This window comes from Patagioenas fasciata, chromosome 6 (assembly GCF_037038585.1).
Source record: "Patagioenas fasciata isolate bPatFas1 chromosome 6, bPatFas1.hap1, whole genome shotgun sequence".
In the NCBI taxonomy this organism is placed as follows: domain Eukaryota; kingdom Metazoa; phylum Chordata; class Aves; order Columbiformes; family Columbidae; genus Patagioenas; species Patagioenas fasciata.
Genome location: NC_092525.1, coordinates 13,022,553 through 13,039,737, shown reverse-complemented (window position 1 = coordinate 13,039,737; position 17,185 = coordinate 13,022,553). Strand labels below are relative to the sequence as shown.

Sequence of the window (17,185 nt, the reverse complement as noted above, 5' to 3'; positions counted from 1 at the left end):
GACACGACACACAGGCCTGGATGGAGAGAACATGGTTTAATTAAAGGCAAAGCTGATTTCAGCAGCTGCAGTTCTTGCACAGACAGACAAGAAACACAAAAAAAGCTTACGACACAAACCAGTTTCTGTCGGGGGCTCCTTCCCTTGCTCCCCCGGGCGCCGGAGCGGGGTCCCAGCCGAGGGTCGGACGCCTTCCCCGGGCCGGATGCTCATGCACAAGTGGAACGGCGTGGCTGGGAGCCCGGCGCTGCCGGAGCGAGCCGCTGAACCTGGTTAGCGCGTCTGAGGTGCAAGAGTCAGTGATGGCTCGAAGACAGGAATGTGGCAGCTGCCTTGGGTGCACAGCTGGATACACAAACCGGGGGGGGCCGGAGAGAAGTACGGAGGGGTTCGGTTCATCTTACCACTGGGTGGGAACTTCACTTTTTGGACTTTTTAAAGGAAATACAGCTTCAAAATGCACCGAAGAACGGGGATGTCGCTAAGGTGGAAATGGCGGGGGAGCTGCTCGTACCCCCGGCAGGGGTATCGTGTCTCCTCCCTCTTCCCTTTTTGTATTCTCTGGGGCTGCCCAGGCTCCAGCGTCACTTCAGCTCCTGCACGTGCTTTGCCCTGCAGCTGATTTCCAGCCCAGAGATCCTGAATCATCACAAAACCCCTCCTGCTAAACACAGCACACGGACATGGAGATTGTTTCCGGAACTTCCCTGGGAAACCTAACAAAAACGCTGTCCTTTTCTTTAACGAAGCTTCCAGTCTTCCTTCCCCCTAATAAATAGCAAATAAAACGTTTTCCTTTTCCCTTCTGCACCTTTTCACCTATGAACAGCACTACGCTTTCTTCCGCGTGCGGCTCACACACGTGGGTCCGTGGGTGCCTTGAATTTCATTCTGGAACGGAAAGTTTGGGGCTGCAGCTGGGGGTTTGGGGTGCGGGGGGGGACGGGTTTCTGCAGAGCTGCTGAGGGGTGCATACACTCCGCGCTGTCCGGGCCGACCGGCATCGGCTTTACCCAGCCCTGCTGGACCCCTGATTATTTTCTGCGAGATTTGCATGTGGGTAATGAAACTACTAGCGTCCAGCGAAGACGGGAGGATGGAGAGAGAAAGGAAAAAAAACCAACAACCCAAAACAAACCAAAAACCATTGAAAGCTTTCTACCTACCTATTAAAATGAGTCAGGCGGTGAGTGCACAGGCTAGCCTGCCCGTTGTGGGGCTAGCCACTATGCTACAGTAAAATGTACAGGAATCAAACATTAATTTAAAACCCCGTAGCAGTTAACTTGCTCGTCCAGCAGAGTTCTGCGATGCCCTGCGTCACCGCTGACAGCTCAAACACCTCCTGAGAGGAGGGCATTTCATGCTGGAGTCTCTAACCCAACTCAAGGGCTGGCCAAAGCCTTTGGGCAACAGGTGAAGTGGTGTCAAGTGCCAGACTCTCCTTCACGGAACTCCTTCGCTAGCGCAAGAGACAGAGCCCCACCTCGTCACCAACCACCTCTGACCGGAGCAGCAACCGGGGCTTTCATTGCTACACACTGACTACGAAGCACGTCCGTGTACGGAAGAATTCAGTGTGATCTTACTACTGAGATAGTAATAAAGATGTTTAGGAGTAATTTTTCAACTACATTCTCAGTCAGCAAAGCAATCATTAATGGATTCCTATTTTTATCTCCCCTAAAGAGAGGAAAAGGATTGAGAAGTTCTCGTTGGCTTCTCCCATCTGCCCTTCGTTCTCAGCTTTTGCTTCCCATGTGGCTGGGGACATGCACGATGGAGAAGGTGAGAGGCGGTGATATCGGGTCACTGAGTGAGACAAACAGCAGTTCCTCTCTCCCTCCAGTGGCCCCAGGGATGGGAGAGTTCCTGGTGTCGGTTTTCTTGCGCTGCAGACGTTTTGTGCACACTCAGCGGGTCGGTGGAGCACTTACGCCCTCCTGACGGCAAGGAACAGAAGAGAGGGCTGCCACCCGCACAGGCCAAGCCTGCAAACCCAACATGCCATGGTTTATGGAGCCTTCGTTTGCAAGGGTCGCCACCTCCTTCCTCAGTGCGGTGGGTTCATGGTGCCTTGTCCGCGTTGCTGCTTCTGCTTCTGCTGCATTAACAGCTGCTCCAGGGCTGAGGGGCCAGGGTGCATCATGGAACTGGACCAGATGGACTAAAAACAAACAGCCAACACTAGTACCTCCTCGCGTTACACAGCCCTCCTCTTACAGACGAGAAAATGGAGGCAATTTTCTATTTTCTCCCTCTTTATCACTCCTACCTGGCTTATCATGAAAGTTAGCCAGACTTCAAAGAAGGCTTTCTGAAGAGAGGCTCCCCTAGAAGAAGCTGATCCTCCTCCAGAACCCTCATTATCATAAAAATTCATCCCACATTAATGATTACTAATTTTAGACTAGTCAAAACATGCTGTCATTTCTTCCAGTTCTGCCAGCCTGGTCTTGTTCCGCAAAATATTCTAGAACAGCAAGAACTGGAAAACTGTGACACCTTCCAGCAGTGGTCAACACCTCCCACACTGCCTGTGTAAGCGAATCTGCAGGAAAAACCTTTCATTTCTGACGCTGAACTCTGACGCGTGTTAGGCTAAAGCCCATCACCGGATCTTCCAGCCCCACAGACAAGGACCTGTCCTTGAGCTGAGTTTTGGCCCAACGTACCTTCAGGCTCTCCATAAGCACAGCTGAGGAGTCCTCCATGGCGGGGGGACCTTGGGCTGCCCAGGTGCCACTGGGAGCACTGGACTGGTGCCAGCTGCTCTCCGAAGATGACGATGTTGCTGGGAGATAGTCCAGACCAAACCCTCCCATTGCTAAAAAACAAGAGAGAGACAGGTTCAAAGGAACGCAGCAAAACCATCGCAAAATAAACACCGAGAGTCGGCAGCCCAGCACTTGCCTGGTTTCTCTGCTTTCCAGCGGTCTGCGACTCTCCTGTCTCTGTTGTCCGGAGTCCCGATGGGTCCGAAGTTTGAGAAGGGAACAGAATTGTGGTTATGGGTTGGAGGGGAGCTCGGCAAGCTGCTGGGGTTGGAGGAGTGAGGAGACTGGCTGGCTGGTGTCGAATGATCTAGTGATGACAAGGCAAGAGGAGAAAGGTCAACAGAAACGGCAGGAGCCTCCCGAGTTTGAGTTTCTTGGTGCTGCTGCAAATTCTGCCATTCCCCAGTTTTCTCCACTGCTTTGTTCCCTCCATTACACAAGCATAATGCAAATTCCTAAGTTGCAAGTGAAAATTTCTGTGCATACACGAGAACAAAATGACTACGTTTAATGCATCCACATGCTTACCAGAACACCCAAACCCAGGAAAACTCAAGAGGGCTGGCTACCCAAAATGGGTTTTCCCCATGTTTCTTGAATAACTTTTCTCAAACTAAGAAAAGAATAATAAATACCTGCTTCTGAGCTTGACAAGTCACTAAAAATAAAGGTTAGACCTTGAGGAGTTTGCAAGTTAACACCCTGAACTCTCCAGGCTGGGAATGTTTTATACCTCTGTGGATTTCAAAGCAATTCAGACCAGAACAATCCTGAGCAAAAGAGGACAGCAAGTGCAGAAAAACTTGACTGTGGGCAGCAGAAAACGATGCCCGAAGACACCAGAGGAGACTCTGCCGTCTTGAACGAGGTGAAGGGAGATGAAGCTGAACCCACGTGAGCCATAAGCCCTGCTCAAATAAAAGCCCTTTGCAACTCTGTCCATTTCACCCACAAGGGTTATTCCTGGGTGGTTTCAGAAGTCTTAGTGTGACCAAAAAAACCCTCTCTCATCCAGTGCAGATGTTATTTAAAATCCACTCATTTCTTAGATTCAACTAACTCCTTCCTTCACACTCTTCTGGATTTTTAGAGTAAAATCATAATGTAACTATAATGGTTTTTATGCATTTAAGAAAATGACTAAGGAAAAAGCTGGTTTGCTGTGTAGGCTGCTTTACAGTAACAACACCACCACCAAAAACACCAAACAGAACTGTCATATATTCTTCTACATTCTTCAATCACACGGTTCCTTTCAAATACCTACATTATGAAATGCAGTTCTTCCTGTTTTTTCCAAAGAAGCAACACTGAAAGTATAGGATTTTTGAGTTACTAAAGCCCTATTCCCAAATGTTTCTCAGGAAGCTAAGTTAAGGAGATTTCAGGATTTAATACATCCTACAACTTTCATCCTACTCAACTGCTTCTATTAAAATCCAGGTTCTTAGTCGAGACTAATTACAGAATCCCCTCATATTTCTGAGGATACATAAAGAAAAACAGAAATCTTCAGACATTGTTACGCAGTTTTATTTTCTTTTTTTTTTTTTTTTTTTAATTTCCAGTGACACTTATGGTAGGTTCAGAATTAACTCAAATCCTTTCAAATCACTATACACAAGTAAAATCATAGCGGGATTACCTGAGCTGGCTGGAAGGGATGGAGACCACGGAGTCCCTTCAAAGAGAGAATAGAGTGAAGTCTCCTGATGGGCGACTGAAGGGGTGACTTCTGGTTTTGTGCTGGTATTCATGTTCTTCCCATATACCTCATTGAACACGCTGTTATTTGGATACCTTTCCTGGGAGGTGGGGAAGGAAGAATGTAAGAGTTTAGGCGCTGGATTTATTTTAAACACTGACACTGTACAAAGGAAACAATTACAGGTCAAAATATTTTCCTTTTTCACTCCCTAGCCCCATTTTCTTTGCTCATTTTATTGAACAAAAAGTTCATCACATTCTGAATTAGGACAGATTTCTCCTGGCTGGACTGCAAAGCTTTCACAGCATCTTTAAATTCCCAGTACTCACAAAAAACAGATCAAGACCCTTCTGGGTTCTTTGGAAGAGAATCATAGAATCCCAGAATGTCAGGGACTGAAAGGGACCTCAAAAGTTCATCCAGTGCAATCCCCCCGCCAGAGCAGGAACACCCAGCTGAGGTTCCACAGGAAGGTGTCCAGGCGGGTTTGAATGTCTGCAGAGAAGGAGACTCCACAACCTCCTTGGGCAGCCTGGGCCAGGCTCTGCCACTCTCACCATGAAGAAGTTTCTTCTCAAATCTAAGTGGAACCTTTTGTGTTCCAGTTTGAACCCATTACCCCTTGTCCTACCATTGTCTGTCACTGAGAAGAGCCTGGCTCCATCCTCCTTACACTCATCCTCTGTATATTTATAAACATTAATGAGGTCACCCCTCAGTCTCCTCTTCTCCAAACTAAAGAGCCCCAGCTCCCTCAGCCTTTCCTCACACAGGAGATGTTCCACTCCCTTCAGCATCTTCGTTGCCCTGCGCTGGAATCTCTCCAGCAGTTCCCTGTCCTTCTGGAACTGAGGGGTCCAGAATTGGACACAATATTCCAGGTGTGGTCTCACCAGGGCAGAGTAGAGAGGAAGGAGAACCTCTCTGACCTACTGATCACCCCCTTCTAACCCACCCCAGGTACCATTGGCCTTCCTGGCCACAAGGGCCCAGTGCTGGCTCATGGTCATCCTGCTGTCCCCAGGACCCCCAGGTCCCTTTCCCCTACACTGCTCTCTAATAGCTCATTCCCCAACTTATACTGGAATCTGGGGTTGAAGGGGTAACCCATAGCTTGAGTGTAAAAACCTCTGCACCAGAACACTTTTGAGATGCATCTTTTCAGTCAGCTCCTTGATTCTACCAAGAGCAAGGGGTGCGTGAGCTCCAAGATTCACCAGTACATCTGCAGAACCATAGTGAGGATGAATTTGGGAAGACAACTGATCAAGGCAAAGATAACCTTGCTGATATGGACTGAAATTAGGCACCCGCATGGGTTTCTTTCAGGTTTTCCATTAGCCTGAATTAAAAGATATTACCACATTCCTACCACATTATTATTTATTAGCCACAGTATTTTTAATTTTAATAGTTAAATGGCAAGCTCAAATAGCAAAGGGCTGCAGACTCTGGTCCTGACTTACCTGATTAAGAGAAAATCCACTGAGGGACAGGAAAGATGACGACTGAGACATCAATTCCGATGGTTTTTCCAGCAGGGACTTCTTCAGAAACCAAAAAGGGGAAAAGAGCAGTTAGTGTTCAGTGTAGTGAGCAGGAGGAAAGCACGCTTGCAGAAATTTCCAAGGGTTTTTTGGTCACGTTTACAACGCTCCTGGGGAAGCAAACTAACAAATGCAGAAAATCACTGTTTTCCCTTACTAATTAATTAATATCTAAAAATCAACATGCATGACAGCTGTGAGTCTCGGGCAAACCCCACCACCAGAACAGCTTTTCAAATCTTAAGTGGAATACTCTGATACGTCTAGAGGGGAGATTCCTGCCAAAAAAACCAGCACTATGGTTATGTAGAAACTTGTACAAATGAGACAAGATCCTTCCCAGTGATGAGAGGACTCCTTCAAACACAATTAGACTTGTGTACATTGCTATCGACAGAATATTTTTCAGCTTTGAAAGCATCCCTAGAGAGTAAGAGGAGCCAAGCGCTGTGATTTTTTAAATTGGGCTAAACAGTCCGAGTTTCTCTCATTTTCATTATGAGTGACTGTAGCGAGGAAGAAAAAACCCTCAGTGTTTACAGCAGAGGTTACAAAACCCCCTGAGGATTCATGGTAAGATACGATGGACCATGACCTTTTCCTTCAGCTACGCCCCCTCTCATACAGCTGTTATTTCCAGCATAATATTTCTCAGCTTTGTCTTTGGTTCTTATTATGATTAAGCAATGAAAAATGGTGTGTCTGGAACAAGCCTATTTAAGGAAGACATAGGATCAGTTATCATCGATGAAGAAATTGAAGCAAAATTATAAAACTTGGTTGGTGGACAACAAACACCACTCAATTTAGCGTCAGGATCACCAAGTCATAGAACCAGTGAAGCCACTGGTGTGATCCAAACCAAAAACTTCAGTCTTGTCCCAAATAAAAGTCCTCTTACAATCACGCCAGATGTCTTCAAATTCATTGTTCAAACATCAAAAAACTGAATTAGCGTCCCTCTCTCTACCACTGTCTCAGTATCTGGAACATCTTTGCTTTTATCCTGTAAATCTAAGACAAACAGCCTGATTTTCTTGGCGAGCAGCTCCTAGTTTGTTAGATTTCCAAAGCGACAACTCGATACTTTGAAAGCACATTTTAAAAGGCAGACAAAATTCACACTGCATATCCACACAGCTTGCACAGAGAAGAATTTCCTTCCATTTGTCAGCAGACAGCAACCGTAAGAGCTTCAAAGGGAGCTGCTGAAGCAGCAGCCATTAGTTTCTCAGCAAAGGTATCTAATGAGACAGAAACAGGTGTCTATTTTGGTAGTGGCTCCTCGGGATGGCATGTAAAATAATTGAGAAATAGGTTTTATCAGAGATTTTGAGTAGAACTCTTCTTTGTTACTGCTACTAATCTGAAATACTACTATTTAATGTACATGCTTGTGGGTATACTAGAAAAGCATACTGCGTTTTCAGAGGCAATTTATAAATTCAGCAGCTCAGATCCTCCAGCTAGGAAAAAAAAATCTCTCAGTCTGTCAAAAAAAGTTGTATTTCTATAGGAGTTTCTGTTTATTTAGGCAGCTGCTTGCAATTTTCTTCTAAAACCATCATCTTGCTCTTTTACAATCTCTTCTGCATTTAGTAGGGCAGGTTCCCCTGTGTTCACGGAATTTTTATACACAGATTGTAATAAGCCACACTTATTCGGATGACTTTCTGCAGCTGAATCTGTGCTCCCTCGTGCCCTTTTGTCTAAGCCCGTACAACTACAGAAGAGTGAGTGCGTTAAACGATACATCAACGTCTCTCCTGTGGACTGTACTTCGAAATAACTGTTCTTCAGATTTCCGAACAAATTTGGAGCTACACCCTGGGCTGGTCTGAGCTCTGGCATGAAGAGTAGCTCAAGGGTGAGGCAGGGAAGTGGATGGGAGGGATGGGGGAGAGAAAGGAACCGCACATTTCTTACGATTTCACAGAAGAAAGATGCCAGTTAAGAGTGAGAAGCAGCAGTATTAACGTCAAATACATACAAAGAGGCTTCGTCCAGGAAGAGAGGCGAGAGGCCCCAGCAGAGCTGGGTAAAGATCGGGAGGATTAGAGAAAATCAGCTCTTCCTCCTCCTCCAAGGCAGCCAGACTCTTTAACAGGTCCGGAGGAAGCAGAGGGGAGCTCTTGGGGTCCTAGTGACAGAAATGAGCACAGTGAGACAACAGAAAGCAGAGAGGGAAACAGCAAAAGGTGGCCAGGAGAGGCTAAAAAAGCACAGCGGGAGGAGCACAAAGAGCAAGAGGAAGGCAGAAGGCGGCATGCAGAGGTGAGAAAGTGGTGCACAGAGAAAAAGCTGAGCAGAAAACGGCCAGCCTTGTGGTCTGACAATACACTGGGAGTAGCGCTGCATCATCAAAATGATGGGCAGCTCGTTTTAATTAGTGGAGCATGTGCTTCCCATTGCAGTCCATGCCAAATACTGAACCTGTTTGCACCTTTGAGGACAAGGAACGTAGAATTTTAAAATTTTTCTCCTACAGCTGACCTGGGAGTAATTTAGGCTTCAAGTAAAACTGCATTTGCATTTTCTTCTCCCTCCTCTATTTGTGGAGTTTAAACCCCAGGCTTATTTCCACTGCTAACAGCTGCTACGGCAACATAGGGCTGACCAAAAATCCCTGCAAAGTGCTGGTCAAACCTGATATCTCAAATTTTGTGAAGGATGCTGAAAACACACGTATCACAGTGGCAGCTTCTGTCCGTACTGCGCTGGTTTCCCTTTCAGGGATGAGAACAAGGCTTTGACTCCATCTCCATCTATAAACCACAACCTGACACCGGGGTAGCTGCAGTCTCATGTATATTGTCTGGCTTTTCCCTCCGAGGGATAAGCCAAGCGATCTCAGCTGAGCTCCTGAAAACCCTGAGTGTGTTTACACCTGACCAAAGGCTTAAAGAGGCCTCTGTGTGAGTTTCCTTATAAACATCACCAAAAGTACTCACAGGCAACTCCAGGACTGTTATAAAACCTACAATCTTTGTTATGTATTAAACAGCAATGTGAAGCACAACTGCATGAACAGAAATATTCCGTTCGTGCAACCAGGAGCAAAGGAAGTCGCTCAGCTCTCACTGCACGGTGGGATTTGCAGGAAAAACTATGAAAATAATCCAAGACAAGACTGCTCCTACCACCCTTGATTTCCAGCCTCAGCCATTCAACACACTCATAACTACACAGGCATTAAGAGTTCATCTAAAGGGTAATAATTCAACTGCAATTATCTGGATGGCTTTTACAGTTGCCACCAGTTGCCGAACAAGAAATTTCCCCCCAAACTATCAGCTGCCATGTTTCTCGACCTGACAGACACAGTGCAAAGATCAATGTCACATCTGCACTGAACAAGACTTACACCTACTTGAAAGCAAATCCCCAAGAGCTGGACCCCACACACAGCCAACTAAAATGGAGAATTCATCACTGTTTGCTGGAATCCCACTTATTGATACCCATCTCCCTATTAAATAAGCTCACATTGACCTACTCAGGGCTACAGGGCATCCCTGAAACAGGCAAACTCCTAGAGTTGTCAGGAATATCAGAGCCTCGTTGGTTTTCCCCACTTATAGCTTGGATGTTTTACCTCAAAGGTCATCCTGGAGACAGCCTCCTGCTCTGGGCGGAAGACTCCTTGCCGTTTTCCCCTGCGGTCCATGTTGGGCTGCTGCGCCATCACCCGATTGTCAGCCAAGCCGTAGGAAGAGTCCCAGTAATAGTCTGGCACCTTGACTTCTGAGGGGTTCTGGTTATATGGCTCCATTGGGAAAGGCTTCATTTTTTTCTCCAGAGGTTGCTGTTGCATCACAGGAGGCTGTAATGACTGTTCAAATAATTTTAGAGGGTCCTGGGCCTGCAGGTAATAGGACTGTTTTACGGGCATGATCTTCCCCAGTGAGCCTTGGACTTGAGGCGGGTTCCAGAGCTGCTTTGACGAGTCCGTCTGCGGATACTGGGGCAGAGACGCACAATTTCACCGGTAGGTAGGAACAATTAATGTTAACCGAATGCCTGACTCCACTCAAACTGTCAGTCTGGTTCGCTTGTCAGACGTTCCACAAACATCCTAATTTGCTGTTATTCATCAAAACGCACAGTCTCGATAGGCATCTAAGCCTCCCTAGTCAAGCTTTATGCCAACAGCCAAGTATAATCCTTACTCTAATCCTGCGCTTTAGAAACTCCTTTACTAAGGAGTACTGAGCCAGCATTTTGCTGCCCACAACACCAGGAGGGTCTTGCCATCGAGCCCAGATGTGCCAGAAGGGAGATTTTCTCCAGCATGACGTGAGCATAAAACTAAGAATTGACGCTGCAACCCAGTTAGCCAAAGGGAGAGGGCAGGTGAAGGTTCAGACTCAGTCCTCTCTACTCACCCATGCAAACTAGAAAGGACTGAAACAGAAATACCTGATCAGAAATATCACCTTCATACCTTGTCTATAAACACAGAAAATAGACGACCACCTTCCTCTCACTTACAGAATTTTACATTCATACCCACTAAATTTCATCCCTTTTCAAATTTGCCCAATTCACAGATCAAAGTTCCACACACTAAGGTCTTGAATGACAGGTTTGAAAAGGTAATCCAGGAATGTCAAGCCTTGAATGTTGTCGTTTATTTTTAAACGAAGTTTAGCACATTACATTAGTCAAGTTTACCTGCTGGAATCCGGAGTGGTGTGGCGGGCTCTTCCCCAGCCCCTGCACAGATTTTGTAGGGGACTGTTGCTGCTGTTGCTGGGCCAGAGCTTGGACCTGTAACTGGCTTGGAGCCTGTGCTGTTGCCTGAGCTGGTAAAGATGAGAGGGGTTGCTGGGAAGGAGGTGGCGTTTGCTGAGGTCCCTGGGTCATGGGCCCTGGTCCGGAGGGCCGTTGCTGGCTGTAAGGAATGTGGGACTGTTTCCCACCTTGCACCTGGTTTCCCGCAGGCGAGTGAGCTGTGGGCTGGAGGAAGGTTCCTGGGACAGAAACACCACCTGGGAAGGTGTACCCCGTGCTCATGGAGAAAGCCACGGGAGGGGGGACAACGTAGGTCGGAGGTGGAAACCCTGCAGAAGATAAAAACACAACTTTAAGCACAATTTGGCAGAGTATCTGGAAAAGTCATAGGCTACGCCCGCTCCGCCCAAATATCCTCCTTTTTTAATCCCACTACTTCTTTCCTTCACCATTACAGAATCACAGAATGTTAGGGGTTGGAAGGGACCTTGAAAGATCATCCAGTCCAATCCCCTGATTATGGAGTTCCCACCCCCTCAAACACACATTTTCAAGGACTAAACTTCTGGAGCAACAGACAGAAGCAATCAATAAGTCTACTGCCTCCTCTCCCAGAGGATCACCAGTCTCTGGATTAATTGAGATAGAGAGACAGACGGTAAGCAAACAAATCTTCGTATCCGCAAGATCAATTCCTTTCCTGTAGCTGACACTGAAAAGCCAGGTTTAGAAGGCAAGCTTTAATTCTTTGTGTCTTGGTCCAGATTTTCTGCTGATTTTGGGACAGGGAAGACATCCCTCCATCATATATTGAGTAACTACACATAATCGCTGAAGGGAAGATGGAGCTTGCAGCTATTTTGTGAGCAAACAGACAGCAAGGCATGACAGGAACACTCCACAACAAAACAGGAACACGTAATGTGGCAACTACAGCAAATCAGACCAGACAAATTACAGCTCAAAACATGAGCACCACTACAAAAGAAGCTGAGCTTTAAAGAAGAAAGCAGCGTGATTGATCTTTTGTAATGGAGTCCTGTGCACAGTGAATGCTTCTTCCTGAGCTAGCAGAAGATTTTGTCATGTTTTGACTAAGTACAGAAACAGCCTACGGTGAAGGTCCTTGATCTCAGAGCCACTAACCAAGAAGGAAGACGGCAGATTTCACAACAGACATGACTTCAAAGCATAAGTAATCTTATGTACCTCATTTCAGTTCTGCTATGCCCCTTCTTTACTACTTTGTAAGGCTCTCAACATGAGAATGCATGTGTGTTAAAACAGCTCCTACCTTGAAAAGCTGTAACAACCACTATTACAGTATTTTCTTTGCAGTCAACAGTAAATCACACTTCAAAAGAATGACACAAATTACCTGGTCGACTAGGAAGGGGAGGGAAGGCTCCTGGGTGATGAATGGGGATGAACTGAGAACTGCTGGCCTGACTTGGCGTCTGAGTTACAGGTGTTTTCCTGGCTTCAGGCACCGGAGTCTTCCTCATCTCCGTCTGCGATTTCACCTAACGCCAAAGACAGCAAGAAGAAATTAGGTAACTTTTCCTGTAATTACCCACCTCACATCTCAAGCCAAAAAATGAACTCCCAGACTGTCTGAGAGATTATTTTCTTTTCCCTAAGTCACTGGGAGAGGTTTGGAACACAGGAACTCAGTTCCCTCCTTGCTGACCTCAAGCAGGTTACCCTTGCCTCACAAAAGCACACTGAGGATATCTACCCAGAAAACTGCAACAGAATCCTTCTCTAGCGAGAGAGTTGGAAGTGGATGTAATAATAATAATATCCTCAGACCATACAAAGAACTTACCATGCTGCTCACCCATCATGCCTTAAAAACAACAATAAAAAGTGCAGGTGCTACTATGCTTCTCCCTGGGTGCTGCTTCAAACTAACTCATGAGACTTACCTGCAGCACCTTAAAAAGCAAACACTGCCACCTTCTTCCTAGGGAGCTCCTTCAGCCTAATCCATATGGTACAGCGTACACACAAACTCCTGCATACTACAAAATCCTTCTGACAGAGAACATACGAGACAAACAGCAGGAGGGCTTCACCTCTTTCAGTTTACTGCACAACTGCTGTATGTTCTGTTAAAAGAGCTGCACCGGTTAAAGGCAGAGAGAAGAATGGAATGGAATTTTTACCTGATTCTCAGTCTGCTGCGGTCTGGGTCTTCCTGGAGAGGAAGACAGAGGGGAAGACTACTTGCCCTTTCTGTTCAGCTCGGCAGAACTGCCTGGAATGCAAGATGGAGCAGGCAGGAAAAAGACAGCAAGCAAGGAACCCGGGCAATACAGAAAGGGCCCCGGAGCAGACCTGACACCAAGCCTCAAGGGTGGTTGAAAGAAAGGGGTTTTATCAGGGACCACATTAAAAAACAAAATCCAAACTCAACAAACCAAAACTGCGTGGGGTTTATTTGAAAGGAGTTAGAGGGCAGGTCTTTTCTGCCAAAATACAGTGGTAAAGGTGTAGATGCATTCAAACGCTTTAAGTGCTTTTTCAAATAATTCTGAATTTCCCCATTTAAAAATTATGGGAGTGCAGTTTCGTTGGTTTTTCTTTTCTCCATTTAATTTAAAAAGTAGATTGTGAGACTGGGAGGTTTGAGTGTATTTTAGATCTCCCACTAGAACAAGTCGGGAGGGAACTCCACCTCCAGGTTCTGGCTGATGCTAAGCAGCAGGAGTGATGCAGCCCCTGCTCATGCTGCATCTACTCACTGCCCACCTTCACCCTTCACCGTATTCTGCATATTCAACTTACATCGTGCTGTCCCTTTTTCCTCCACAAGGAGCCAAATGTTTTTATCACCCATACTGAGCTCTATGCATCCTTTCACAGCAATGTCAGAGAATTCAAAGACACTCTTCCTGCTGTTAAATTTCAAAACATGAGTTCCGGGCCATCATTAACTCAAAGCTGCTACAACATGTTTCCAAAAGTGGCTTCCAAAAGACTCTTCCACATAATTTTTAGCTATTTAGCTTTTTAAAATGATAATCGATCAATCAAGACAGACAAATTTAATTGCTTCCCTGCTCCTTGACCTCACCCCAGGTGTCAATACTACCATGTGTTTACCCTGGCCTGAGGGTTCCTACACAGTGCTCAGGAGAAGCACTCATTCACAGTTCTACAGAGTACATTACACCTTAAGTAAGTCTGCACTAAACCTCCCCTGGCACCTAACATCATTTTCCCTGGAGAACAGATATTCAACCTATGTGACACTTCCACGATTCTGAGTGCTCAAGTTTTCCACTGATCTGTGAAACAGGACTAATTACTTTTGTATAACCTTCTTAACGTTTTTGCTAAGTAAGAGCTGCAACATTTGTATAATAGCATTGAGACTTCCAAAGGCAATGATCTGTGGAGGAGATAAAGCCTGAAATTTCCAGGAAGGCCAACGCAGAGCACTGAGAGGCCACCAATCTGTACAAAACCTACCCTGGTTTTTCCTCACTGTGGGGGAAAGCAGGCCCTCCCCATATTCTGGAGTAGCTCTGTATAAATAAGTCCACCAAACTATAATATATAAACCAAAAGGCATTTCATTGGAACAGTTCCCGTGACAAATACAGCCGATGGAACTAAAAAGTCAAAATTAATTTCTGTTCAGCAAGAGAATAAGAGTGATCAACCACATCAGAACAGATTCCGCTACAGCTGGGTTTTGAAATAAGTTTTTCTCGGGTTATCTCTTAGTATTAAGACAAGACGGCTTCTGATAAATCAGCTGGGTTAAAATTAAAATTTCTTCCCTATCCAAAAAACTACACATATTCCTCGGAAGATCCAGTGGGTTTGATCGGCCTCAAGTCCTTATTTTGCAAGACAAGGGCATGAATGCTAAAACCCGGAGTTGTGCTCAGGCCTGCAACCACATTCCAGAGGCATTCAACAAATAAATCAGAAACCTGCTATTCTAACTCGCCTACCCAAGTGGGTTTTCAGACATCAGCCTCATGAACAATTGCCACATGGTTTCTGTGGGCTGCTCCCCTTTACACCTGTCATGGGAGGACCCCCTGCAAAACCAACTGCATAAATCCTGCCAGTTCAGACCTTCCGTTTCATAATGATGATTAACAGCAAATAATCAGGAGAAGAACAAGAACGACCCAAGGGTCCTAACAGCACAAGCTGGAAAGACTAAAAGAGCTGGTTTCTCTCACCTAGGAAAAACAAAGACCTCGATTGCACAGGCCTTCAGAGCAGCTGTAAAGAGGAAGATTTAAATTATTCTGCAGACCTGGCCTGGGAAGCAGCAACAGGCTCACACAGAGGCAAGGGAGATGAAAAGTGCACTAGGAAATAGTTTCCACTTGCAAGAGCAGGGAAGAATTGACACGCTTTTTCTAGGGAAATAATAGAGTCTCCATCGCTATCATTAAATGCCTCCAGACGTCATCAGGGAATGATTGAGATGCAGCCAAATTATGCAGATCAGATCAGCCCTGAAAGTCTCCACCCCTTATTTACTACAGCTTGACAGAAACCAGAGCAGCAAATTCACTACCTGCTTACAAGGTGAGCATTTTTGTAGGCTCACAGAAACAGAGGGGAAAAAAAGCATGCCTTTGAAAAAAATACACCTGATAGAAGAGCAGCTGTTGCAAAAATCAACAATTCTGAGCGAGCGCTTGAGCACACGATGACGTTTTAAGGGCAGTTTGGCTTTCCTAACTCACACAGAAAGGACCTGACTGTGTGCACAGTACAGAGGATCTCAGTCCACGTCAACAACCAGGTGCTTTTACCATGTGTCCAATTTATTGAATGCGCACAAGTCAACTGAACCAAAAATGCAAACTACCCGCTTCCTTAGCATGGGTAAGAGCGTTCTGCAGACCTGGCCACGTGAACTGCCTCGGTAGCCTGAATTACTTGTGGAACAACAGGTACAAGTCTGTTTTATAAGAGACAGTTAACACAGCAAAACCACCTGTCATTGCTCCCTACCTTTTTCCTCCCCAATAAATTCAAACGGCATCACCAAAAAGGGCAGAGACACAACGATCACCAGTACCCGTTCTCTGAGATACATGTGTTTCTATTTTTTTTTTACTGCCTAAGACACAGAATCCCTTTGATCTAAAGGCTTACCTGAACTGCCACGTTCTGCTTCCCTGCTTCCTGCATCTTATCCAAGCCGCACTTCTTGGTCTCATTCTTTCTTTTATTGTTATCCTTCTTCCCATCATTCTTATTGGCTACTATTCCTTTGCTATAGTCCCGTCTTTCCCTACCTACGTCTTTAGGGGGATAGATTCGCCCTTGCTCTCTGTTCATTTCCCTGGGCTTGATGTTCTCTTTGAATGTGACCATTGGTTTTTCTCCTGCATCGCAGTTGTTGTTGAGGCTTCTGCCAGAGGACAGAACTGATTTGAGGCCAGGGCTCCCATCTGTAGACAGCGGCTCTGCAATAGATGTTTCCTGCAAGGCGAGACTCTCTTTGGCTTCACTAGGGTCCTCTAGTAAGAGTTCTGGGATTTCTGTCAAAAACAGCAGCTTTCCTACCTCATTTTCACACTGAATCAACCTGAGAAAGACAGAAAGGAATTGAAAAGCAAGCACATTACTTCAAATACATTCCTTATCATAATCAGTCTATGCAGCAACGGCATGCTGACCCACAGATCACGTTACTGGCACTGTCAGCATCTTGTATTCGCATTATATCTAATTGCTGTGTTGAATAGTGAGAAAAACACCATCCAACTCCAGCACCTGTTTTACTTAAGCTTACAGCAGCAAGTGAAACACAGAGAAGCCACTCGCAATTACCTCGGCTGGTTATCAGCAATCCATTTGCCTGTGAAGATCAGACGCTGCTGCCGTATCCGACATTGCTGCCCTTCCTTATCCCCTGAAATCGCCTGGTGGCCTTTGGAAAAATCCAAGTTCCTAGTTTTGACATAGGAGGGGGAGTAATATTAATTACACAATTACCCTTTGCAACATCTATTTCTTTAGAAATACAACTGATCAGCATTACTCGATTAGAAGCTGAGAAATTTCACCAGATACTATTCAAAACATGAGTGTCACAGATGTCTGATTTACAGATGCAATTCACTTTCGGTAAGACGCATCTACATTAAGAGGTTTGGTGGGCTTTTTTAAAAAACAAAAGGCTGAAAGCTCATCTGTGTGATTATCAAAATCACAAAATTAATAGTTGAGTGAATACATCTAATATTTAGTCAGCATTTGTGCATGATATTAGGTACAGGAACACAGTTAAAATAGTGCAAAAAGATGAGCAAAGTAGAAACACATCAAGCAGTTTTCATGTCGAACTATTTCTTTCCTCACTTCTTATATTTTTCCATTTCAGTTTACTAGTCTAAAAACTACAGAAGGAAAACAAAAAGTCATGAGCAATG

The 17,185-nt window shown here is 45.5% G+C and overlaps 1 protein-coding gene across 5 annotated transcripts in view; it reads right to left on the bottom strand.

Annotated features, from left to right (window-relative positions):
- Positions 1–17: 17 nt before the first annotated feature.
- SMG7 (SMG7 nonsense mediated mRNA decay factor) overlaps positions 18–17,185 on the bottom strand; it is a 51,856-nt gene continuing 34,688 nt past the window's right edge. For 4 of the 5 annotated variants that reach the window (XM_071809959.1, XM_065841842.2, XM_065841843.2 and 1 more), the window contains 11 exons: positions 16,584–16,703; positions 15,903–16,338; positions 12,145–12,289; positions 10,707–11,095; positions 9,628–9,993; positions 8,023–8,172; positions 5,952–6,032; positions 4,423–4,582; positions 2,914–3,084; positions 2,676–2,827; positions 18–2,167 (listed from right to left, as the gene is read on the bottom strand). In XM_071809959.1, coding sequence (XP_071666060.1) covers positions 2,054–2,167; positions 2,676–2,827; positions 2,914–3,084; positions 4,423–4,582; positions 5,952–6,032; positions 8,023–8,172; positions 9,628–9,993; positions 10,707–11,095; positions 12,145–12,289; positions 15,903–16,338; positions 16,584–16,703 — 2,284 coding nt within the window. In that variant the 3' untranslated portion in view covers positions 18–2,053. The remainder of the gene's footprint in view (positions 2,168–2,675; positions 2,828–2,913; positions 3,085–4,422; positions 4,583–5,951; positions 6,033–8,022; positions 8,173–9,627; positions 9,994–10,706; positions 11,096–12,144; positions 12,290–15,902; positions 16,339–16,583; positions 16,704–17,185) is intronic. The other variant, XM_065841845.2, reaches the window with a different exon arrangement.